Source organism: Gossypium raimondii, chromosome 9, assembly GCF_025698545.1.
Source record: "Gossypium raimondii isolate GPD5lz chromosome 9, ASM2569854v1, whole genome shotgun sequence".
In the NCBI taxonomy this organism is placed as follows: domain Eukaryota; kingdom Viridiplantae; phylum Streptophyta; class Magnoliopsida; order Malvales; family Malvaceae; genus Gossypium; species Gossypium raimondii.
Window position 1 is genome coordinate 44575569 of NC_068573.1, and position 25098 is coordinate 44600666.

The 25098-nt window shown below is 35.7% G+C and overlaps 6 protein-coding genes and 1 pseudogene across 9 annotated transcripts; 2 read left to right on the forward strand and 5 right to left on the reverse strand.

Moving 5' to 3' along the window:
- Window positions 1-2766: 2766 nt before the first annotated feature.
- LOC105800135 (uncharacterized) lies at window positions 2767-6623 on the forward strand. Its single transcript, XM_012631066.2, has 9 exons — window positions 2767-3243; window positions 3463-3557; window positions 3641-3720; window positions 3997-4038; window positions 4132-4259; window positions 4410-4590; window positions 5055-5230; window positions 5797-6003; window positions 6094-6623. The coding sequence occupies exons 1-9, from the start codon at window positions 2876-2878 to the stop codon at window positions 6386-6388; spliced, it is 1572 nt and encodes a 523-aa protein (XP_012486520.1). The 5' UTR covers window positions 2767-2875; the 3' UTR covers window positions 6389-6623.
- LOC105800136 (UDP-glycosyltransferase 88B1-like) lies at window positions 6615-8184 on the reverse strand (annotated as a pseudogene).
- A 692-nt stretch (window positions 8185-8876) lies between these two features.
- Window positions 8877-9742, forward strand: LOC105797737 (late embryogenesis abundant protein At1g64065). The gene has a single exon (XM_012627663.2). The coding sequence runs from the start codon at window positions 9014-9016 to the stop codon at window positions 9740-9742; it is 729 nt and encodes a 242-aa protein (XP_012483117.1). The 5' UTR covers window positions 8877-9013.
- A 91-nt stretch (window positions 9743-9833) lies between these two features.
- On the reverse strand, window positions 9834-12295 carry LOC105800138 (putative pentatricopeptide repeat-containing protein At3g49142). Its single transcript, XM_012631071.2, has one exon. The coding sequence runs from the start codon at window positions 12293-12295 to the stop codon at window positions 10268-10270; it is 2028 nt and encodes a 675-aa protein (XP_012486525.1). The 3' UTR covers window positions 9834-10267.
- Window positions 12296-12431: 136 nt separating this feature from the next.
- Window positions 12432-16194, reverse strand: LOC105800137 (uncharacterized). The gene is made up of 3 exons (XM_012631070.2): window positions 13855-16194; window positions 13497-13688; window positions 12432-13281 (listed from the first exon to the last, which is right to left on the reverse strand). The coding sequence occupies exons 1-3, from the start codon at window positions 16071-16073 to the stop codon at window positions 12708-12710; spliced, it is 2985 nt and encodes a 994-aa protein (XP_012486524.1). The 5' UTR covers window positions 16074-16194; the 3' UTR covers window positions 12432-12707.
- A 1304-nt stretch (window positions 16195-17498) lies between these two features.
- LOC105800139 (uncharacterized) lies at window positions 17499-19684 on the reverse strand. Its single transcript, XM_012631072.2, has 5 exons — window positions 19393-19684; window positions 19257-19309; window positions 19008-19172; window positions 18741-18842; window positions 17499-17946 (listed from the first exon to the last, which is right to left on the reverse strand). Exons 1-5 carry the CDS (start codon window positions 19532-19534, stop codon window positions 17812-17814), a joined length of 597 nt encoding a protein of 198 aa, XP_012486526.1. The 5' UTR covers window positions 19535-19684; the 3' UTR covers window positions 17499-17811.
- A 635-nt stretch (window positions 19685-20319) lies between these two features.
- Window positions 20320-23526, reverse strand: LOC105800140 (uncharacterized). 4 transcript variants are annotated; one of them, XM_012631076.2, is made up of 4 exons: window positions 23401-23526; window positions 22863-22903; window positions 21088-22719; window positions 20320-20895 (listed from the first exon to the last, which is right to left on the reverse strand). In XM_012631076.2, coding segments are annotated over exons 2-4 (2037 nt in total). In that variant the 5' UTR covers window positions 22864-22903; window positions 23401-23526; the 3' UTR covers window positions 20320-20491. The 4 variants fall into 4 exon arrangements, with proteins under 4 accessions (XP_012486530.1, XP_012486532.1, XP_012486531.1 ...); XM_012631078.2 differs by lacking the exon at window positions 23401-23526 and adding an exon at window positions 23185-23360; XM_012631077.2 differs by lacking the exon at window positions 23401-23526 and having other exon boundaries at window positions 22863-23360.
- Window positions 23527-25098: the final 1572 nt, after the last annotated feature.

Below are 25098 nucleotides of genomic sequence, written 5' to 3' on the forward strand. Positions count from 1 at the left end.
TTTAACCACAATATGTTTCATCTTATCATACGAGGTCAAAGAATCATAAACCTCATAAATTGTGTGAGACTTACGGCTATATAAAATCATGTTTCTAAAGGTTGAATAAGATGGGGGCAACGAACAAAGTAGAATCAACCCTAGATCTTCCTTATAATACTGAACCTCCATGGGTTCCAAGTTTGAGAGAATTTCTTTAAACACTGTTAAGTGTTCGTGCATAGACACATCTTCCTCCAAATGATGAGCATAAAGACGTTGCTTCATATACAACTTGCTGGTTAGAGTTTTCGACATACAGATTTGTTCCAGCCTCTTCCATAACCCAACGGAGGTTTTCTCCTTCATCACATCCTGCAAAATTTCGTTAGACAAATGCAGATGTAACTGTGTTAACGCCTTTCAATCTTTGCACTTCTTCTCTTCCTCCGTCAATGTCGAATGCATCTTATCTACCCTTAGTAGGGCTTCTTCTAAGTCCATCTATGTAAGAACTACTTGCATCTTTATCTGCCACAACGCGAATCTAGTGTTGCAATCCAACAGCGGAATTCCATACTTCAAAGACGTCATTACCGTGATTAAGGTGAACAACCCGAAAGCTCGGGTACCAATTTGTAAAAATAGAATGTCGGTAATGATAATATATCGCAAAGAAAGAGAAATAAAAATAAATAACACACAGATTTTTACGTGGAAACCCTTTCAGGAAAAAACCACGAGCAGAGGAGAAGAAAATTCACTATGTCGAATTCGAATAATTACAAGAGGAGTAGATTATGTCTATTTATAGGCTTGTAAAACTATATTTTAATAGGAGTGTAATGAGATTGAAACACCTTATTCTAATCAATATCAAATAGATGGAGTTTAATACGGTTTAAAAAATGTTATTCTAAAAAAAAAAAGAAGTGTACTTCTATAGGGATTTTACTTTTATTTTATTTTACCACTGTATTTTATTTAAATAAGGATTCGGGTCACTTAATTCTAGTAGAGCATATAAACAAATTAGCAAATAACAACTTCAGACGTGTATATACGTATACAAAATGTAAAGAGAATGTACCATAGGTACGAAGTGAAGAGCAAAGGCGAAATAAGTCATTTTACGATTTTCTTGCAGGAGCCGAAACAACAGAGAAGCAACGACCTTTAAAACCTAAAGAAATGGTGGTTATTTATACTGACGTTGGATAATGGACGAGCTGGGTTGTACCCGATCCAATGAGTTAAGGTGAGTTTGGATGGGTGGTGCGTTTACCTGCGGTTAGTGTAAAAACTGCGGTGGCGGTGAGATTAAACACTATAACGATACTGTAGCGTGAGACAAAAAGTAAACTAAACGCACCGCACCGCACCCAATCACCCATCCAAATCCACCTTTAGTGGGCCACATTCAACCCCATTCAATGTCCACTAATCTATAATTTATTTATTTAGACTAATTTATTTATTTTTATTATAATATATATCCATGTCTATAATACATAATATATAAATATATAAATTACGAGTTTTAAAAAGTTTTTGAATCCACAAAAATAAATTTTAATATTCATTATATTATTAAATTGACAATAAAAAATTTATTTTATCTTTTATATAACAGTTCTGATTTACTTTAACTATATAATTAGATTGAAGTTGAATTCAACCAATAATTAATATTAACTAATTATGAATAACAAATAAAATTTTATCAATAATATTTTTATAAGAGGTTCTTATTCTTTTAAATTATACAATTGAGTTACATTTTGATTAAATGTAATATCAATTAATTATTAATAATATATATTATTTTAAGTTATTTATCACTTAATTAACATTACAATGATATCAATTAAAAATAAAATTTATCTTTTAAAAAAACTGATAAGCTACTTATTATCGTTGTATAATTTTGTATTTTATTATTTATATTATATATATAATATGATTTAAGTAAAAAATCATTATACTTTAATTACTGTAATTAAAATATAATATTTACAAAATTAATTAAATGGTTTTAAAAAAGAATATTGAATGCTTGAAATTAGACCTATTCATGGGTCGGGCAACTCGACCCGGTCGGAAGGCCCGCCCAAAATGTGAAAGGGTTAGATAAAAATATAGACCCGAAAAATGGGCTTGACCAAAAAATAAGGCTCGTTTAAAAAATGGATCGAGCCTCGAGTAAGGCATTTTTGGCCTAGGCCCGGCCTGACCCAAATTCACTAAATGACAAAAAAATCTTTTTTTATTGTTTTTAAATGTTATTTTCTTGTTATTTTCTTCATATTTTGCTACAATTTTACTATTATGTTGCTACTATTTTGTTGTTATTGTTTGGATATTGTATAAAACTTATTATATTGTTAATTTTGTTATTATTTTAGAGGCATTTGCTTGTTAAGTTATATCTATATTAGTGTTATTTAAGTATACATATTTTTTAAAATTTATTTTCAATTTGTTGAAAAATATTTATTTTAATATTTTTAATATTTTTAATGTATTATATATATTTAAAATATATATAAAAAATTAATACTGGTAGATCAGGCTGGGCCCGACTTTTAGTACTTTATCCAGGTTGGACTTTGACAAAATTTCAAGCCTATTTTTCAAGCCGAAGTGAGCCCAAACCTAAAAAATGAGTCTAAATTGTCAGTTGAGCCCAGCCTAGCCTAGCCTATGAACAGCTCCACCTTAAATAAAATAATATTAGAAGTTACTTAAATTGTAGATTACCTATAAATAAATTATAAGTAATCCTATTTTCCTTTATCAGTTATCACTCGTCTCAAACAACAAGAAGGTCGCAAAGGCGCCTTCTTCTGTCGAGCCAATCGACGATCACAAAGCCTGAATTGGAGACCAAAATATCATGGGCTTACCGACGGATCCCCCGCACCACCAACTCCCTCGCAACGTCACCAACTTCTTCCGCAACACCACCACGTCTGTCTTCTCTCATTTCTCCACTCCCCAAACGCCGCCGTGCCTTCCATTCGCAGACTCGCCTTTAGAGTCAAATCTGCCCAACTCCATATCTTCCAAATCCGCAATCAAGGGAGTGTCTTCGGCCGAGTCAAGCTCTGGCTTCCCATCAACAGTTAGGATTTCGGGACTCAATTCCGCTGGCAAGAGTGGTGGCCCCGCCTTTGTTGGCCGAGTCTTTAGCATGTGCGATCTTTCTGGGACTGGTCTTATGGCTATTTCAACTCACTTCAATATTCCCTTTATTTCTAAAAGGTCTCTTCTTCAATTAATCTTAGCTTTGAGATTGATAGAATTTGATAATTTTTCATCATTGGTACATGTATTTTGCTCAACACCATTTCTTGATGAATGATTTGAATCTCAGATGTTATTCTTTTAAATGCAAGTCTTTGTCAAGAACTGTAAATTCATATAAGAAATTGCTTCTGTTTTGCTTGAATTTAAGTTCTTTTTATATCCATTGATGTTTAGAACACCGGAGTGGCTTAAGAAGATATTTGCAAACATTACTACGAGTGAAAGGAATGGCCCTGTTTTTCGCTTCTTTATAGATTTAGGTGATGCAGGTATGGGTTTTTTTCCGCCCAGTTTAGCTTTTGGTTGGAAAGAAATTGCAGTCTTATAAGATGATGTATTGTTTTTCTTTTAGTTAATTATGTCAAGCGACTTAATATTCCGAGTGGGGTGGTGGGTGCTTGTCGTCTTGATTTGGCATATGACCACTTCAAGGTAAAGTTAAATTGATTCAACTTTGTGTCCCTTCGTGTCTATTGGATGTTAATTTTCGTTGGTTGACTCCTATTGCTTTAACATCGAGAATCAAACATCTAATCATGTTACAATTTGTCACTTGTCAATGGTTTGGAAACTTTGGATATGCTTTGGTTTGTTGGAGTAACTTCTATTAGTCCACTAGTAGTATATAATGTATGACTTCCAATACTGTGCTGGGTTTTCCAACCAAATATTTACTGAATTTTAACACATATAATAATCCCTCTACAGGAAAACCCTCACTTATTTCAGTTTGTTCCAAATGAAAAACAGGTACCATCTAATTGTAAGCATTTGCTGTATAAAAATTGTTCTTATGGTATGTCAAGATTTTCTTTATGAAGAAAACATCTGTTGTATTCACAGGTAAAGGCTGCCAACAAAATTCTTAAGAAAATTCCACAAAGTGATGGAAAGAGAAAGGTTGATGGTGTTCCTGTTTTCGGTGCTCAAAACTTGGATATTGCAATAGTTACTACCGATGGGGTTAAGTGGTCTGTTCTTTGGTTCTCTTTCTATCAAAGTGTTGTATATTTTGATTGCATAGAGTTTCCGTCAAGTTCTCATATCTAGGAATGCAGATATCTTTAAGTAGCTGAGTTAGGGTTTTTGATGCTTGTCTAGCTCACTGTTTTGTCCATCAGGTATACTCCTTACTTCTTTGATAAAAACATGCTGGATGATATTCTGGAAGAGTCCGTTGATCAGCATTTCCGTAGTTTGATTCAAAATCGGCACATAGAACGCCGAAAAGATGTAGTTGATGATAACTTATCAGCTGAAGTGATTGAAGAAATTGAAGATAGCATGTGGGAGCCTCCAGAGGTTACAGATTTGTTACTCTCAAGTTTTGCATTATATAGAAAGTTAAAAGTGTTAAATGGCAGTGATTGAAGCAAATTGAATGTGGGGATTATCAAATAGTTCAGCTGTTATGGTTTTTGAAACGTTGTGGGATAGTTGGGATAGTGAAAATTTTTAGGGTCTATCTTTTTGCCTTATGTTCAAAATTTGGAGCCTTGTGAGAAATAGATGCAGTCTTTTTGGGATTTAGTATAGTATTTGCCAAAAAGATGTACAACTTTCGGTTTTCCCTTTTTGTTTGCTAAAGTGTATGCTTGTCAAAAGAGTCTACTGCATGTATTATACCATAAATGCAATCAAAATAGACTTCTTAGAGATAGAGGAGGCAATTTAGAATGCACTTTGTTTAATATTTGCGTATAACAATAACATTGGGTTGTTATTTGTGTGACTGCTGACTGCTGTGTTATTATTTTATCTCACAGGTTCAAGAATTTCTGGATGAGGTTCCTCCTGCCATACCTTTGAGTGTCATTTCAAAGGCCACCGAGATTCAGCTTCTCTATGCTGTAGATAAGGTACTCCTAGGTAATAGGTGGTTGCGAAAAGCCATGGGCATTCAACCAAAATTTCCTTATATGGTTGATTCATTTGAGAGAAGGTAAACCATATGCCACTTTGACTCTCATTGTCACACAGTGATGTTAAACATTTACAGTACTGATGTATGTTTCCCTTGACTTCTTGAAAAGAAAAAAGAATTCTTTAAAAATAGAATGTCTTTACAGTTTATACTTGCTGAGGCTTGAATGGTTAAATAAAGTTGATTTTTCCTACAAATATTTGTAATATTTGCAGTGAAACTGGTCCTATTTTTCTTATTGATTAAATAAACTTTCCTCTTATGTACATCAGAACTAGACAGTCGATCCTTTTTTTTTCATATTTTAAATGTCGAAATGTCAAAAATACAATGGAGCTAGGTCTTATTGTTTCTGTTTTTATCTATGGTGCTTGGAGTTGGGTAAGAGCGTTGGACATGAGATATATCTCCTGATATGAGTATGTTTAATTCTTTCTTTAAGATTTCCATGTACTTGGAGGGTCCAAGGAGGTTCATATCCTCATGTCCAAATATGTGTTAAAATGGGTTTCTGACTCAGGTACTTCAAGAAAAACGGAGAGACAGAGAAAATAGGTTTTGATGCAATGTTTACACTGTTGCAGGAGTGCTTCTTCGTTTCTTAGAGCCTCAGAGCCAGCCACTTACCTCTCCAGCCCTGAAACACATAGCAACATGACAGAGCTCAAATTTGTTGATAATGCTAATGCCGATGATGGACAGAGACAAGATTTCAGGTTTCCTCTCGGAGATTGGTTTAGTCTTCCATGGTTGAAACATGAAAGAAAACCTAGAAAGAAATCTGATGCAAGGTACCACCATATTGATTGTTCATATAAATGTCTTTTTTATCATTAATCCGTACTTATTAAACTGATCTTTTGTCCTTTTTGAATGTAAAGCCCATCAAAGGAATGCAAAAGGCAACACTTTCAAGCTAATCCCTTGCTTCCGAAGATCACAATGGTTGGCATGTCAACGGGAGATGGACAAATGAGCGAGTCTAGTTTGAATAATACTATGGACGATCTAATAAGAGAGTTGGAGAGCACTGAAGAGGGAAATAGGAGTGACAGTGAGATTAACAAGTTAAAAGTCGAAAATAGAGATCCGCTATTTGTTGCAAATGTGGGCGATTACCATTCAGGCTTGGCAAAGACAGATTCGGCACGATGGTTTCAGGTTGGAAAGAACTGAAGATGCTCATCCAAATCGAATTTCTTTTCGAACTAGGTAAATAAAAATCGTAAATTAGCAATGTTTATATTTTGACAGATCGTATTGAGATTATGTTGCTTGCTTTCACGTAAGGTGTGTAAAGGATATAATCAAAGTCGATTACAGAGCTTAGTTGATGCAATTATCCGCAAGTATTCAACGTGGCCTCCATTGTAATAAAATGAATAAATAAATAGTTATAAGCTTAAAGGGATGTATGTGGGTAATTAATTCTTTGCATGACAAAATAAGCATTATTGGCTTTCCCCTCTAATCCAACATGTTTCGTCTAATAATAATGCTAAATTACGGTAATCTTTAATAATACATGGACGGGCTTCTCATTTCTCAATGGTGGATCAGCCCCCCGATTTATTTACATTTGCGCCCAACACTTAACTAGTTGGGCCAAAGCAGCACGAGATGTTCCACCCTGACTCCGTGCCGCCGCTGCCTCACTCCGTTTCCGTTAACTCTCTGACTCGCTTCACTACCTCCTTCGCGCTAACCAACCCATTCTCTGACTCATTAACAGGCAAAGCCAGCTTCAATTCCTCCAATAACAGTATTTTGTTCAACTTTTGTTCCGCATAAAGTAGCCATGCAACCATCGGCACACCAGTGCAAATGGATTCCAGTACCGAGTTCCATCCGCAGTGAGTCACAAACCCGCCCACCGAGTCATGACCAACACCGCCACCTGCGGTGCCCATGCCTTGAGGACGAGCCCTCCGTCACTAGTGCGCTCCAAGAAACCTTCCAAGGATGGGTGAGAACCTTTGGAGAAACCCTGTTTATTGTTATTGGGAGGAGGATTACTCACCACCCACAAGAACCTTTGGCCGCTTCTCTCTAATCCAACAGCTATTTCCATCATTTGGTCCTTGGAAAACAACCCCATGCTACCAAAACACAAGAACACCACGCTTCTCCTTCAAACACTCTTCTCCTTCATCGCCATTTCCATTACGATGCGTATCAATCAGCGGTCCGACGCAGAAAATTGGAGGCGTTTGAGTTTGATTTGGACCATCTGGAATTGAGAAACCTAGAGATAAGGCTTTGACGACCTTGGGCTCAAGTGTCTCGAATGTGTTGATAATATTACCAGCTGATTTCGCCAAATGGGCGGTGCAGTTAATCAAGAAATCGCATTCTATGGTGTTTTTTAAAAGCGTCGTATCTGGTAAATGGTTTAAAGGGGTGGGAGGCAAGCAAGGGAGGTGAAAAACAGTGTCGACATCCTTGAAGTTGTCCGTTGTGTTTCGATAAATACTAGGTAAGTGAAGGTAAAGAGAGAGGCAACTGGCGTTTGAAGTGAAGAAATTGTAAGCTGGGATACCAAGATGGGCGGCGATTTCAAGAGCTGGATAGCAGAAGAGATCGATGATGAGGGAGCGAAGGGTGGAAGTGAGGGCAACTTGGACATGGACGTTGTTGAGGTTGACGAGGTCGCTGGTGAGGGCGTCGGGGGAGTCGTAAGAAGCCGGGTCTAGAGGGATTGGAGGGAGTTGGTGGAAGGAGATGGAAGGGGTGGTGGCTAAGAAGGCGGCGATATAGCGGTGGAGCCTACTTTAAATGGCGGGGTGGTTATGAGGATGACGAGGGTGAAGGATGGATGGTGGGTTAGAATAAGCTTTGCCTAGCTCCACCGTGGATATGAGATGCCCCATGCCTTTACCAAAAACCAAAATAAATACTAAATTTCAGCCAATGCCCAAGTTGTCTTTGATATATTCCCAAGTATCAATTTTCTTTTCTAATTTTTACAGTTGAAGGAAATTAAAATGTTCATTTAATTTTCATTAAAAGAAGTTAGTATTTTTATTTTTGTTATTTTGACATTGAAATTTATTTAAATTTAAGGTCACCAAAATGATCTTATATGATTTGTTTTAAGCTTTACAATCAAATTTGAATGTCGAAAGTATGCTAATTTATTTATTCTTTTTGACAACAAAAGATGTAAATTTGTAAATGATTTCACTGAAACTAAAAATGAAAAATGAAAAATTTAATTGAACCCTAACAAAGAAAAATTAAGCTTTCAATAACCCATAAAAGAATCAATCAGTAAATGATTGGCGACGGAGATTATGGACATACAGTTTTTCCATGCCCTGCGAGAAAAGAATTGTGTGGCAGATGCCCTAGTCATAGATGTTCTTCTTTGACGTTTTCCTACTGTTGGTGTTGATTGTGCTGTATTCTGTTGAGTTGTTCTTTTTGCAGGCTTGGTTTGTCGGTTATTCCAATTCAGATTTTTTCTATTTTTTATTGTCACCGAGAAAACATATAACTACAATAAATAGTTTTAAAACTATATTAATAATTGGAATAAATTTGGATCAACATGATTTAAATAATATGAAATCTCAAATATAAGGACACCTCACTTGTGTAAAATGCACCAGATTTAGACTTTTTCAACATTTTTTTTAATTTTATGTAAATATACAATGTGGAATATTTGGTCTGACAAAATAGAAGCAATTACCTACATTGTTACAGCATCTAAAGACTTGGATTCTGGTTTCTAACTTTTCTAACTGTTTCACACAACGCATACACTATCAACAGGAAGTTGGCTATATATATATACACATGGAGTTCATATTACGAATCCCTCAATCTCAGCTAACTCTCTTTGAATTTCCATTGGAGAACTCCAAGAGTCAACACGAAGAAAGAACAGTACCCTTTTCCTTTGACAATATAGCAATGGCGGGGCAAAGTTACGAACAGCGAAAGACAGGAACGGAGTCAGCTGCAGAGGCATCCAAGGAGCTGAAGCGAAAGAAACGCATGAAATTGGTGGTATACGCAGCAGCTTTCGCCATTTTCCAGACTATTGTCATCTTGGTTTTTTCACTTACAGTGATGCGTATCAAGAACCCCAAGTTCAGGCTCACCTCTGTCACCGTCGAGGATCTCACGGCAGCCCCCACCCCTGTTTCCTTCAACATGAAACTCAGCGCCCAAGTTGCTGTCAAGAACACAAATTTCGGCCACTTCAAATTCGACAACACCACCATTTGGTTCGATTACGGGGGAGTTGGAGTTGGGGAAGCAATTGTTGCAAGAGGAAGAAGTAAGGCAAGATCCACAAAGAAGATGAATGTGACAGTGGAATTGAACTCAAACAATATACCCAATAATTCAAGCTTGGAAAATGATATTAAAGCAGGGTTTGTGGCACTGACATGCCATTCCAAATTGAGTGGGAAAGTGCAGTTGATGAAATTGATCAAGAAAAAGAAATCTGCAGAAATGAGTTGCGCCATGCTACTCAACATGGAGACCAGAGTTGTCCAAGACATCAACTGCCAATGAAGTCGAGCTTTGCAATATCGTTACTTTACTACAGTATTCTCACTGCGTTGAGGCTTATCTAAAACTAGGTAACATTACAAGCATAAACAAGTTGTATTGAAATTATTTTTCAAACCAAATCAAAAAAGTAGCGAAGACATGTATTTTGGTTACACGCAAGGCTCCAGCCTTGTTTATCACTAATGAGAAGTGTTGCTTAAAAAAACTGTCCATATCTGATATTTCATACCAGAATATAGGACAAGGAAGTATTGGTGAATAAATTAACTAAGCATTAACTCATTCCCAGCTTTTTAAGCTATATGAAGCATATATAACACCACTCACCACCTACCTCTCAAGATAAACAGATTTTGAACCTGGCCACTTAGAGACTTTTGGGTACAATGGCAGCACTGGCAGCCTGTAGTGTCAAGACCAACATACAACTATGTCGTGCCAGATCCAATCAAATGATGGACAACGGATCTCTGTTGCTTATATTCCCATATGATGCGAATTCAGCAGCAGTTTTCCAAAATTGATTCACCAGTAATCCCCACATGAGCAAACACCTTTCTGGAAATGATGAAACCTATAAGTATCCCTGACTATGATTTCACGTTCAGTGATCTGTGAAATGAGCTTAGCAGCAATATGGCAATCCCTGCAGATACGGAGATTCTTGGTGATTCGAATAGGTGTCCCCGATTTAGTATTTAAAATGGCAAACACAATAGCCAACTTCTCACTGTGAACAGCCAGGTGACCTTCCTTATCTTCCTCCTCAACATCATGAAGTGCGGACTGAGTTTCCGGGACATAACCGGCCTCTTTCATCTTCCCCACCAGAAAGTCTAATTTTTCGTAGATGTCCTTTGACTGTGGATGTGACTGATCACCAGCAAGAAAGGTATAAACCTGATTGTTGATCTCAGTATTGCTAGCACCAGCCATTTTCTTGATCCCTTTGCTCTTCATGATTGATCTAACAGTTGTAACATCTTCCCATCTACCAGCCTTCGCATATATGTTCGATAACAAGACATAATAACCAGATGGCTCGGGTGCCAATCGAAAAAGATGATCAGCAGCAAGGAGTCCAATATTCATGTTAGAGTGCATCCAACAGGCACCCAACAAGGTTCCCCATATCCTCTCAGTAGGTTCTATTGGCATCTTTCTGATGAAATTATAGGCTTCCTCTACTTGCCCGGAACGTCCAAGTAAGTCTACCATACAAGAAAAATGTTCTACCCTCGGAACAATCTTATGCTGGTCCGTCATCAAGTTAAAGAAATACCACCCTTGGTCCAGTAACCCCGCATGGCTACAAGCCGAAAGAACTGAGACAAATGCAATAGAATCTGGAGTCAGACCCAAGTTCTGCATTTTAGAGAAAAGGGCCACAGCATTGTAACCTTGGCCACTCATCCCATAAGCTGAGATCATAGAAGTCCATGACACAATATCCCGAAAATTCATCTGATCAAACACTGCCTTTGCTTCTTTTAAGCATCCACACTTTGCATACATGTCAATCAATGCATTCTCCAGTGCCAAATTTGGAAGGAGTTTCTTCCTATCGATATATTCATGAATTCGTCTTCCAAGAAAAATAGCCGAAAGATCACCACAAGCAGGAAGCATACTAGCAATGGTAAAAGAATCTGGTTCGTTCCCGTATGCCTCCATACGTGAATACAAATCGGCAGCTTCACTTGACAATGAATTGTTCACAAAAACCGAAATCATCACATTCCAAGAAACCACACTTTTTTTAGCCAACTTCCAAAACATTTCTTTAACATACAAAATATTATCAGAGGAAGTGTTGGTCACTGCTGGTAATAGGCTGGACATAGTCCCAGCATCGGGTTGTATCCGCAATAACTCCATTTCCCTACAAACATCCAATGCTTTATCAAAACATTCATTTTGGGCGTATCCAGAAACCATTGAATTCCAAGAAACAACATCTCTGATAGGCATTTGATTGAAAGCTCGCCGTGCTTGGACCAAACATTTACACTTCGAATACATAGCAACCAGCGCATTCCCTATAAAAAGATTCAAGTCCAGACCAACTTTAACCACAGAACTATGGATTTGCAAACCGACCCGCAAATTATCAGAACCCGAACATGCCTTTAAGGCACAAGGGTAAGTATAGTGATCAGGGCTGAAACCATGAGTAGATAATTCTCTGAATATAAGAAGAGCATCGTGATAGCAACGGTTGTTTACATAGCTTCTCATCATGACGTTAAAGAAAACGATGTTCTTTTCAGTAATTTCATCGAATATGTGGCGTGTGACTTTTGGTTCCCCGCAAGCTGCATAACCTCTCATTAATTTGATGGCTATAGATGGGTTGAAGCGAAGATGTTGGTCATTGAATATCTTGGAATGGAGCTTTCTTAACGTTCTGATATCTGGGTATTGGTCCAATATTTTACCGCAAAAATCTTCATTGAGAATAGGTTGAGGTTTCGGGGTTGATGATGATGAAGCAAAGTCTTTTAGTTGCTTGGCAGTTGAGAAATGGCGGCAATGAGGAGTAACGGCTCTCATTAGCAAGTGTGGATTTTTGAAATGCTAGCTTTTTGGTCCCAGCGGTTCCTAATTAGGCAGACTTATACGAGAATTAATGTCAGAGGAGGTAAGGTTTGAGAATGTTGGTCAGATCCCCAAAACAAAATACTACTAATAATAAGAAGAAGAAAAAACTCTTATTCCTCAGTAGCGGGAAAAAAGAATGGGCATCTTACTTAACGTTTAAAGTTGTAAGTTTACATGAAATTAACCATTTGAATAATAAAACCTAGTTATAACTACTTCACAAACAATCAGAGACTGATTAAGATCATATCAGTCTGGTTAAATATTTTGCAATGTTAAACGGTGTATTCATGGCACCAAGCAACTTCCTTCTACTTTGTTAAAAGGCATTATGTCAGCTGCTGGTGAGAAACCGTTATTCTTATTACATATCATCTTGGAACAAAGCCTTTGAGACAGGACCATGAGGGTGCGCTCTGCAGTCTCCACAGTCATCTTTGTCATCGGTGGTGGTTCTGCAGGTGCTTGACCGCTTCTTTTCTGTCATTGGGGTCTCACATACCATGTCATAGCTTGCCTTGCTGCGACTCTTCCTTTTTGATAGTTTCCGAAGATTATCTGACTTGGATTTCATTGCCTTCGGCTGCTTTGGAGCCCAAACTCTCTGTAAATCTGGCATCCAACTTGTAAAAGACGAGAAACGCCGAGCCCTCTCCCTCATCTCCTGAGCCTGAATCAGTTTCAGTTCATGCTCCTCGGTCCTCATTACTTGGAGAATTCTTTTGTTATCATATTTCTGCAGTTGGGGGGACTCCTCTTCTATTGAAACTGGTTCATGATTTCTGGAGTGTACATCTTCCTCAGGTTTTTCTTTCCAGGAACGGTTACTGTCCTCGCTGTTCAGTAGATGATTTAGCAATTCATCCTCATCATCAAACAGTAACAAGTCCATCTTCCTATAGATTCTATCAACAACATCTCCAAGAGAGAGATAATACCTGAAATTAAATGTTCCAAAATTTACTTTCCAAAAAACAAATAAGTTCCAAAATTTATTTATCGATGGTTATATGCTTAAAACTTCTCTAGAAAGAGATAATTTATTTAGCCTCGGTTTTTTTACCGATACTCATTATCAAATATGTATAGGACACGAGTGAGAGACACAAGTACTACAGTGAAAAATGAAAAATCGGAGTAATATAATATGTACCTGCTCTTTATGATTTTTTCCACATACTTGTCAAGCCTCCAATCACCAAAAAAGCCACCATCAAGATGGCACTGAATAGACTCCAGTAGCGAGCAAATTTGTTTTACAAATTTCTGCTTCATAGGCTCCTCAATAATTGCACCAACTTCAGACTGAAGAATCTCCATGCGAAACAAAATTTGCAATTCGTATCTTCATCATGTTAAGGAAATTTGCTGAGCTTAGAGCCAATTGTTCACTATACAAAAGCAAAAGAAGAACCATTGCAAGCATAGAATCAAGAAAAGAGAACTTATTGTTATAAGTGAAATAAAGATATAGTGCATCTCATGAATATGCAGGGTGACAAAAAGGATACTCTCTAACTACATTAGCTGAAGCAGATTCAGTAGACCTTGAATCTGATGCCTGAGAGGATTGATCCCTCCTTTTATGCACAGCAGCTAAGTCCTTTGGCTCTCTCAATAAAAGTTCGATTAGTTGAACAGCAGCTTTGCTAGCACAAGCATCACTAGTTTGCACCAGAGAGGTTTGACTTTCTGAAATGCCTTCAATTTCATGCTTTTGACATAACCAATAAATAGATGAGCGCATGAGCCGTTCTGCAAAAGCTCCTAATTCTACTTCTCCAGATTCTAGCCCTTGCTTAATTTTATTAGGAAGACTATCCAAGAAATTTTCTAAAGTTCGTGAACAAAAATCATTACCAGCATCATCTAAAACTCTCAAGCAACCTTCTCCAGCTGATGCAGAATAAGATGCCAGTTGTTCAATATCTTGAGGCAACTCGATTGGTCTATGATTGATTTCTTCTTTAGCATCCTGATCTGGCTTGGCACTCTCTTGTATCTTAAAGCTCACATGACCACGTTTTTGAACCTGCTTCATCCAGCATTTCAGAAATTTTAACTTCTTCAATTTACAGGCCCTAGAAAAGTAACATGCTTCTAAATCTATCTCTAAATGTTCGACTGCTGCTTGGCAGAAGGCACTCCAGGTGAGGTCATGAGGCAAGGGTGACTTTATTTTGTTCTTCCTTTTTCCAGCAAACTTGTGGGAAGGTGAGGACTGAGATTGAGAATCTGAAAATACAAGAGCATGTTTTGAATCAACATGGAGCCTCAAATTTTCATCATCTCTTTTTGCAGCAGCTGAATCAACCTTACTAGAATCGAAAAACTTGTTAGGGCAGAACCCATCACCGGTTATACAAATCATAGCTGAAAAAACAGTGAATGGCTTCAGGATTCCTGTATGCAAATCGGAATCGCCATCCGAAAGAGATACCAATGCCCAGTAACCTTCCCTATGAAGAAAACTCAAGAAGATTAGCCAAATCCCAACAGGTTTTCTCGCCAATGGTTCACCCATATCCCTTGCAAGTATTTGAAGAACTCTATCAGCATAAAACTCACCTGAATCATCTTTCTTATCTTCCCCAGATTTTCCCAAGGATTTACAAACAATGATCGGATTCAAGAAGCTTCCCTCAAATTTCTCACAGTCATCATACCTCCTCAGCGCCCTAACACGTACTTTGGTTACTCCACCCAAATACTGATCCAAAAAGGAGCTATTCTTCTGGTTATCAGCTCTCGTTTGTTGATTGCTGGTACACATTTTGAAATTGACAAACTCAAGCTCACAGCACTTACATTCTAACGGTTTCCCAGTGGCATCTAATATCTCAAGACTTAAATGGGCGTTTCTCTTTCTACCAGAATCATCATTAAACTCAAAGGTAGGAGAAGTGTTCGACGAGACTGCAATGTTGGGATAAATCAAACCAAAAGGAACAATTGCAGAACCTAAAACAATAGAATCCGAAGAACAAAATCCCCAACCTAAACTCCTAATCCCATTCCCCAAACACTTAAACCCCAAATTCTCTAAATCACCATTTTCCCAAGGCTGAAACTTTAAATCAACCCAGCAACAATGAATATCCCTACTAACAAGCGCATCATTGACACTCCCGAAAACCCCAGAAAACTGCTTAACAAAAGAACCCAAATCATTCAAACATTCATGATCCACTTTCACGTCAAAGAATTCACGTACCCAATTCAGGTCCCTATGAACTGGAGATAACAAAATTACCAAATTAGACCTAATCAAAACGGAGTTACCAGAGTTGGACGTCGTACCGACGACTGGATCGGGGATTAGTGGGTCCCAGGCGTATTCATGCACGAGCTGGCGCAATGAGGCGGCGAGATTTAAAGCCCGAGAAGGGTACAAAGGGAAGGAGGCTTTGTTAATTATGGTGGGGAGAGAAGTGAGGAAATGAGTGAGGGAGTGGAGGGTGGAATCTGAGTGATTGAAAGAGAGAGAAGAGGAAGGAAATGGGAGTTTGGAGGAGGAAAGGAGAGGGGAAAGAGAGGAAAAGAAGGGCTTGAAAGAGAAGAGAGAAGAGGATAAAGGAGGGAAGGAGAGGAGTGTTTTGGAGGAAGAAATGAGGGTTTTGAGATAGGGATTTGGGTCTTGGAGATGGAGAAGTGGATTTAAGTCTATTAGGAGAACAATGCGTTGGGTTTTGCTGTAGTTTGGGAATGGGTCTATGGCTTCAGCCGCCATTGATGAAGAATGAAGAAACTGCAAAGCTTTTATTTAGTTGAAAATAAATAGACACAAATCAAGCCACAGTTTGATTGCACAGACAATGGAGAAAGGTAGAGAAAAGGGTAAGAAAATGTATAAAAATAAAAGAATTGAAGTTAGAAGAAGAAGAGATCAAAGGAACAAATACACTTTGAACGACTTCGTTTTAGGCTTTACCTTTCGTATTTGTTGGCGCGAAGTGGGAAGTGGCGGCAAAACACAAAAAAGTATAAGTGAAACTCCAATTTAATTACTCAACTTCAAAAAAATATAAAATATTATTAAGCTATTTAAAACTTTTCATTTAAGTTATTAAATTATGTTAGAGTTTTTATTTAAATTAATGCACTGTTAAATTTAATTTTTTAAGAAAGTTCATCTAACAAGCTCCAAACAACAATTCGATGATCGGAATGGATTAGTAATAATCAACGAGTAGAAGAATATACCTTAAATTCAAATTAATCTAGCAGTTAGTGTTGGAGATCAAAGAAGAAAATTGTTTAGATTTTGATTCGTAAATTAGTGATATTCAAAATTATTTCGTGAAAAAAAATTAAACTGTAGAAAAGAAGAGGAATGAGAGCTTTTAATTGGTGCAAATAGTGCAAACAAAGAATCCATATACAACAACGATTTTAATAACCTAATGACTTAAATGAAAATTTTCAAATAGTTTAATGGTCATTTAGTAACCTTTTGAAGTAGAGCAATTAAAACGTAAATTTATTAATAATTTAATAACATTGGGTATAGTTTAATTAAAAAAGATAAAAAGTTAAAATATCTTATAAATTCTGTACTTTTGTACATTTAGAATTTAATCTCCGTACTTATATTTCAAGAATTTAGCTCATGTACTCTCCATATTTCAAAATTTAGACCCAATTATTAACATTGTTAAAATTCTTTAGTTAAATTCTTGGTGAGAAATTTTAAAATAAAAAATACTCTTATTAGCCTAGCCATATAACAAAAAAATAGCATAGTAATAAACATGAATTTAACATGAGAATTTTAATGATATTAACAATTAAACTTGCATTTTAAATTCGAAAAATAAAGAAATCAAACTCCTTGAAATAAAAGTAGGAAGACTAAATTTCAAATATGCGAAAAGTATAAATAATTATTATATCACATTTATCTTTCCCAATGAATATAAACAATTTATTATTTCAAATAAACTAATTTATATTAAAAAATGAAGGACTTATATAAATACAAATTAAAGGTTTTAATATTTAAAAGAAAATGATGAGCATTTTTTATTAATTTAATAAAAAAAAGAATAAAATGGTTAATCTAATAATCTATTAAATATGCTAGGTATTTGTATTTTTCTATTTTTGAAATTAGTTATTCTTACACAACTAAAAATTATTGACGAGTATATACAAATATATTAAAATAATTTTTGAAATTGATGATGGCCATTTGAGAGACCGGAAAATGAAGGCCACTGTCATAACCAATGTAACAACATGACACAGTTGCTCGGACTCCAATCCTACAGAACAATGGTATTGAGAAGCACTAAGTCCATACACACAACATGGTAATACTTTCTTTCGCTACAAGCATCCTAGAATGACCATATGTATAATCTGTTTCAAAGCAGAAAGAAAAAGAAAAAAGCAAAATATTGGTATCACATTATAATTCCCAGTTTTTCTTCATATAAAAACTATACTGTATCTAGTTTATATCATCCTCATGATGAGCTGTTCAGGAAATGTGCCAATGCTTTGTCAGTATCATTGTCACACACGAGCAAAGCATCAGCGACGTTGTTTGCTGAGAATCCCATTTCTCGCAGTAGGTTGTAACCATTGACAAATTCCCGAACCTAAAGAACCAAAGACGAAAAATAAATAACCAGCAAAATACATTGTTTAATCAACTTACTGTCATGTTCTTAACTAAATAATTGGAAGGAATTCTAGCATGCAATTAAACCAAAATTACTGTAATGTTCTGCGTCTGCTAATCAAGAAAATGCAGGTAGAGAAAAGAGCCTCAATCGTAAGCATAAAACATTCGGTGCATCATAACATGCTATACTTGTAGACATTAAGGTTGTGGTGGCAATCAAAATCCAAACTACATTTTCATATTATTACATCACAAGCAAGGAGTGCTTAACTAAATAACTGGAAGGAATTCTAGCATGCAATTAAACCAAAATTACTGTAATGTTTGGCGTCTGCTAATCAAGATAATGCAGGAAGAGAAGAGTCTTGATCTCAAGCACACGGATTATAACATGCTATACTAGAAGACATTAAGGTGTTTTCATATTATTACATCACAAAAAAGGAGTGCTTCACTAAATAACTGGAAGGAATTCTAGCATGCAAACGCAACTAACCAGAATTACTCTCTTGTTCTGTGCCTGCTAATCAAGGAAAAGCGGGTAGACAGGAGGCTTTGGTCTCAAGCATAAAACATAAGTAAAACCATAGCATGCTATATTAGAAGAATGAAATCAAATCCTACTTACATTTACGGAAAATTACATCACAAGAAAGAAATGCTTCAACAAAGCTCTATGTTAGGACAATAATTAATCCATACACAATGTTTACAAGTACAATCATCAGGTTCAGGTGCTATAACTCTTCGGATGAATAGTTAACATACCTTGGTTGGACTGTCTCCATAATTTGCAACAGCGATGATGACAGCTTCTTGGCTGAGACCGGAGGCAATGTATTTGTTTAACACAGAATCCGAATTTGCACCCTGCACATTCAAATGATTTAAATTATTTCAAAGATAATGGACTGGTTTAGTCAAAACAAAATTCCAGTAGCTCAAAGTAAATAAAGCAAAGAACAAACAAGTTAGAATGTCATTGGAAGATTCAAAGGAAGTCTAAAACTGTATCTGAAATAAGAAGAAACGTACGGAGGAAGGAGTTGATTGGGTAGGTTCCGAAGGATGATTTTCCAAGTCAAGTTGGCTCAAATTCATGAATTCCGCATCTGGTTGAGCCAAGATTTTCCTCTCAAACTCGAAATCAAACTGGAAATTGCTTCGACGAATATCCCCAACTTGCGGCGAAAACTGAGGCTGCAAAAGAGAACAGTAATAATTAACCGGATAGCTCTGACAGCTTAACTTATTCCTCTAATTAAAACCGGAAAAAGGAAGTACCAGAGGAGTAATTCGATAATCTGGTTTCAAAACAACTCTAATGCCCAATCCGGCTGCCATAAATAAAAATCAAAATAAACAAATATAAAAATGAATAATAAAAGTTTTTTTGTGTGTGTGAGGTAAGAGAATTTACCGGAAGAGGAAGGGGAAGAGGAGGTCCGGGGTGCGGGAGGGACTACGGGGTGACCAGGTTGACCAACGTTCGGGTATATCGAAGGTCTGTACATCGGACGGCTAGAAGACGACGACGTTGAAGTCAGTTGTTGCCGATACATCGGGAAATTGCGACTTCGTACGGTGAACCTGTTCTGTTCCTGAAATCGTAATTCGCAAGGGAAGTAGTGTTTTAAGTCTTGAGAAGAAAGATGAAGGAATTAGGCAAAATCCAACTATTGTATTGCGGAACAATACGGATTGATTGATAGATTGTTAAATTTTAAAAATAAATATACTCCTCTTTGGGGATGTATTACGTAAGCTAGTATCTAATACAAGAAGTTTTATACATGTGAAAGTCATTTATTTAAAATATCATGTGTACATTTTAAACAAATAATAATAATAACTCATATACAATATTATAAAATTAAAATAAAATATTAATTTAAATCGTGATTAACATTAAACGACAAAATCCAAAAATATTAATCTAAAAGTTATTTAAATATATGTTTGTGGAGAATTGTTTGGAGTGTTTAAATCCAACCTTCACCCTCTCTTTTACTTGTAATGAATAATGATCCCCTTCCCCTAATTCTTGTAATGATCAAAAATATATACAAGATGCCCGAATTTAAGTCATTGTAGAGCCAAATTCAAGTTTTATGCCTAACAATGACATGCTTACAAGAATATCAAAGTGCTAATAATACTAGTATGAATTTAGAGACCAAGTTGTGACATTCGAAATTATAAAAACCAAAAAGCATGGACTCAAAATCCAAAAAATTCTCTCTCTATTAAATTTACCCTAAAAATGAAATATTACTAGATCTAATCACCTTATTAGCAGCGAGCCTGCCCAAGGCAGGGCTCTTCTAAGCAATCAAAACCTGCTGAGTTTGAGACATTTGAATCAGATTTCATCCATACATTAACACTCTTAAATTATACAGCGCAATTGATACAAGGCCGCTACAGATTTCAACAATTTAAACTGAACTAACTATGAACATGAATGCTAATATCATTCTATCACAACATAAGGCCTTACAGTGACTAGCCTAGACAAGTCACAAGCCAAAAATATGGTCATTTCCAAACATGGCAGCGCTGAACTGTCGTGTGTTCAAGTCGCCCCCATCCAGAGCAGAACCAAACCGATCAAGCCACTGTGTCGGGCTTGGATTTTCACTTTCCTCTACCCATTCAGAGGTCATATCAATGTCATCAAACTGAATGGGGTCGGATTCCGTTGGCATTGTTTTCATCTCTCTTGCTAACTTGAGGTTGTAGTTAATATACACAACATCAGTCAATGTTTCCTTGTCAATCTTATTCCGTTTTTCCGTATGAATCTGTTGGAATGTGCTCCAATGCCTCTCGAACGTAAAAGTGCTGCAAACTTGAGTAAGAATTCTAATCGCAACCCGTTGCAACACTGGTGCTGAGTCCCCGAATTGCTCCCACCAGAGTCCTACAACAGATAAACGCAGACATAGTAACCAATCTAAGCTACTATTTCATTCAATAGATGTATTTCAATAAGTGAACTGCTTCAACTTCCTTGGAAAGGAGGAAAATTTGAAGTGCAATGAAATAGCAAAATACTAGGGGATGCTCACACACACGTTACACCCAAAAAGTGAGTATAAAACTGCATACATACCAGGAGAAACCGTATCTCGTGCCTCCATTGCTAGATTACATGCAAACATCCCCTTTGCCCTTGTAAAAGTAAAAATTTGATTGGTGATGTCACGCCTTAACTCAGGTGTGGGAAGTAGTTTCTCCAGAACTTTAAAGAAGTCTTCTTTTATTGATCCTAGAAATTTTACTTCCGGATTATACTGGATGCTAGGATTTAAAAAGGCCCCAGCTGAATGTAAAGGGGAATGAAGTTGGTCCCTCCATTGTCTGTCAACTATGTCCAAAAATGTCTTGCACTTACTCTCATCCATGATATAGTATGTCCTTATCGATTCCTTGGCTCTGGTCATTAGTTCATATATAGAACCGACAGCAGGTTTCCCTCCAGATACTTCCCTCAACACCTTCAAAAAGGGCTCGGATATTGCCACGCATTCTTCTACTGCTCTCCAAAAGTCATTATCCTCAACAATGGCAATACAAGAAATGCTCTGCGGTTTATTTGCATACGAGGAGTTAGTTGAATATTCAGGACTATTGAACATATGCTTCAATCTCGACCTCTGTTTCAACATTGATTGCAACGATAGAAAGCAGGATACAGACTTTGTTATTCCGGTTCTTATGAGCTCCTGTCCCCCGGTGAACTTCTTCATTAAGTCAAGCATTGATGCATTGTTGTAGAGAAACTTGGATACTGTTTGTGCTTGTAAGATACATCGGTTCACCCAATCTACCCTAGAAAATTCTTCCAAGATTAGATTCAAACATTGAGATGCACAAGGAGATAAAAAAATGGTTCCATAATTCTGCAAGATATGGCTCGAAATACCAGTGTAGTTGAAACTACTATCCATGATAATTTGCACAACATTTTCCTGGCCAAAATCTTGAATAACGGAATCAAATAAATCAGCAAGGCACTTTGTGTTCTTAAAATATGAGGATGCATCTACAGACTTGTGGAAAAAGGTCCTCGAAGGGGATGAAACTAAGAAGTTGATTAAAGCTTTAGATTTATTGTCAGTCCATGTGTCTGCAATGATGGTACATCCAGTCGTGGCCCATTCTTTCTCCGCATCTTTCAAATGCAAAGTCACTTCAGACTTGATCCTTTTCAACCATGTTGTCTTCAAGGTTTCCACAGATGGAGCTATCAATCCAGGACCAAACTTTCCAACCGCATCAATCATTGCTTGATATGACGAAGAACGAGCCACGCTAAAATCCAACTTATTCTCAAAAAAGAACAAAGCAATGCTTCTCTCCACAGTTTCCTGGTCACTCAATGTCGAAGCAGCAATGGATAAGACGGTAGGGAAAACTTTTGCAGCAGGAGAGAGTGTCTCTAAAGGACTAATTTTACTACTAGTAGACATATTCCCAGGAGCCCTCACTTCAGCTATCTTCTGCTTCTTAACACTAGGTGTTTCTTTAATATCCTCTTTGGACGATATTATAGCTCGAACCCTATCAGTAACATCATCTCTAACTTTATTACAAGGGTTTACACCTTTACTTGGAAGACGAGATAGATGATGCTTTAACCTACTGATTCCACCATTCAAAACCCTAAGACAAAATTTGCACCTAACTTTATTTCCATCTAATTTCTCAGCATATTCCCAACACACATCTCTTTCCCGAACCACTGCAAGAAAAATTGAACAGTACATAATCATCGTAAATTACTGACTTTTATAACTATAATTTATAAATGAAGCAAATTATTTCATTCCAACAAGTTCATACAAATGTAGAAGTCCAGAAAGAAAAACGAAAAGTTGAACTTACTGATAATGGTGGGAAACGACTTTTAAGTTCTTCAATTTGACCTACAAAAGAAAGCAAATTCAAAAGAAAATTCATGTTAAGTACTAGCTCATCAAACATTAGATGATCAAAATTTTCTTTCAAGTAACGCAAATTTGAATTTCTGATGACATGTTGATTTCCTTTGAAGAATTATTGTTGTATCATCAGCTCTGAACAGTGAATTCCCCCCCCCAAAAAAAAAACGAGCTTCCAAAAATCCTTTTTTGTTCCACCAAAACAGAGAAGACCTCAGCTGGAAAACTCTAAATTCTGAAATTCGAAATTTCCTCCTCTCATTTACCTCCATTTTCTCAGCAACCAAATGCAGCACTTAGATTTCAAAACCAAAATCCACTAAAAGCGTTTTCGAAATATCGAAGGAAAAAGAAAAAAGGGCGAGAAAATGTTGTAGTTATTTTAAAGATGCAAAGAGAAAAAGTAAAATTAAACTAAATCGGAACTCGGAAGTGAGCATAGAAAAGGAAAGAGAAATTATCGAGAGATTTAAGGATCTTACACAGAGAGAGATTGGTCTTTTCGACGGAGAGATAAACGGAGATGGCAGATCTGGAAGTTTTATTATTTATATCGCGATATTTTGGAGTTTAGGGTTTTTGTCACTTCAATCTTTCTCTCGATGTTTCTTTTGGACTTTTGGTGGTTTTATCTTTAATCTTATCTCTCTAATATTTTAATTTCTTCTCGTTTTCCCTTTCTTAAAACTTTTTTCTTTTTGGGCGAGATATCGCGGATTCCTTTTTTATTTTGAACCAATCAAATTGCCGGCACGGCGTCGTTTCTTCTCTTATTTTCTAAGGGAGGGCTTAATATTCTATCAATTTAACAGTTGAATTTATTAAAATTATCACATATATTTAATGATAGAATCATATAACAAGTTACATAAGCTCATATTGCGACCAGTGTCGCAATGTTTTTATTTTCTATTTGATTTTTTATTTTATCTATTGAATAAATTTAAATAATGTAAACACGAGTTTATCTTAATGCATTACAAAATTCATTTTAAATGGAAATTGTCATTTGAAATATATAGGTTTTGTTTAAAAATAAATTTTATTTAAATACATTATACAAATCATATATAATGCTGATTATATAGTTTTTAAATAATATTTTGATATATCTACATAAATAGTGTAGAACTAAAACTATATAATAGCATATTCATCGTAAAATAAAATGAGTATTATAAATGATTATTTAAATAAAATTATATGAGCATACATTGTAATATAATATATTTATACGGGTTGTAATATATAAAATCTTTCATTGATTTGGTATGTCAATTTAGTTAAAAATTACTACTATCACTTCTTATTAAATGATTGCTTGTCTTTTCATACTTTTATATGGATCTAAAATATTAATAATAAACCCTAAAACTAGTATATTTAGGATTAAACTCATATTTAATGGAGTGATAAATAAACCATTCACCACTACACCAACAATAATTCTTAAATTTGTTGTTTCACACACATACACGTGTGATAAGATTTCTAGTATTAATAATGTTGTTAACTTTTAAATCTATTGTTTCCACACGCATACACTCAATCAAAACTTCATTTTAATATATTTTAGACAATTTTATTTTAATATACACAAGTTATTATCTCCATTTATTGTACATCTATACTTACTATTAATAAAAACCCCGAACGAGTTAGTGTCATGGGTGAATCATGTAACATTTCGGTTAGAAAATGATTAAAATATACTTTTATTAAATGACTACTATTATTATTTTGATAGCTCTTTTGTCTTCTCATACTTTTATATAGTTTAAAAAATAAGATTAAAATATTTAAGGGTTGAACTCGTGTTTAATGGATTTATAAATAAATTATTTATCATTACACCAATAATAATTCTAAAATATTTAAAAAAATAACTTTTAACATAAAATATTTTCTCTCACCAAATTCGTGTTCAAAATTTGTGATTTTCACACGTATAAATATGTGATAAAATTTCTAATATAATTTAAAATATTATGTCGTTGTAATTGAAATACATATACCTTTTCATTCAAGCTATCGCACATGTTAATTAATTATTAATTTTTTAAAATCAAATTTATAATAATTTTTGAAACAACTATTCAAGGTAGAGATTGAAGCTATGAAATAGGGACATAATTAGTTTTTTTTAATTTTCGATCATTTTAATAAAATATCATAAATTA

Bases quoted from the DNA above. Each gene is read 5' to 3' on its own strand.
- LOC105800135 (XM_012631066.2), top strand. From the start codon at position 2,876: ATGGGCTTACCGACGGATCCCCCGCACCACCAACTCCCTCGCAACGTC. The intron at 4,260-4,409 runs GTCTGTTCTTTG...TTTGTCCATCAG, and splicing joins ACTACCGATGGGGTTAAGTG to GTATACTCCTTACTTCTTTG. The intron at 5,231-5,796 runs GTAAACCATATG...ACACTGTTGCAG, and splicing joins GTTGATTCATTTGAGAGAAG to GAGTGCTTCTTCGTTTCTTA.
- LOC105797737 (XM_012627663.2), top strand. From the start codon at position 9,014: ATGGAGTTCATATTACGAATCCCTCAATCTCAGCTAACTCTCTTTGAA.
- LOC105800138 (XM_012631071.2), bottom strand. From the start codon at position 12,295: ATGAGAGCCGTTACTCCTCATTGCCGCCATTTCTCAACTGCCAAGCAA.
- LOC105800137 (XM_012631070.2), bottom strand. From the start codon at position 16,073: ATGGCGGCTGAAGCCATAGACCCATTCCCAAACTACAGCAAAACCCAA. The intron at 13,689-13,854 runs GTATCCTTTTTG...AACATGATGAAG, and splicing joins TCAGCTAATGTAGTTAGAGA to ATACGAATTGCAAATTTTGT. The intron at 13,282-13,496 runs GTACATATTATA...ATTTAATTTCAG, and splicing joins GAAAAAATCATAAAGAGCAG to GTATTATCTCTCTCTTGGAG.
- LOC105800139 (XM_012631072.2), bottom strand. From the start codon at position 19,534: ATGTATCGGCAACAACTGACTTCAACGTCGTCGTCTTCTAGCCGTCCG. The intron at 19,173-19,256 runs GTACTTCCTTTT...TCTCTTTTGCAG, and splicing joins ATTATCGAATTACTCCTCTG to CCTCAGTTTTCGCCGCAAGT. The intron at 18,843-19,007 runs GTACGTTTCTTC...TTGAATGTGCAG, and splicing joins CCCAATCAACTCCTTCCTCC to GGTGCAAATTCGGATTCTGT.
- LOC105800140 (XM_012631074.2), bottom strand. From the start codon at position 22,744: ATGTACTGTTCAATTTTTCTTGCAGTGGTTCGGGAAAGAGATGTGTGT. The intron at 20,896-21,087 runs GTATGTATGCAG...TATCTGTTGTAG, and splicing joins ACGAGATACGGTTTCTCCTG to GACTCTGGTGGGAGCAATTC.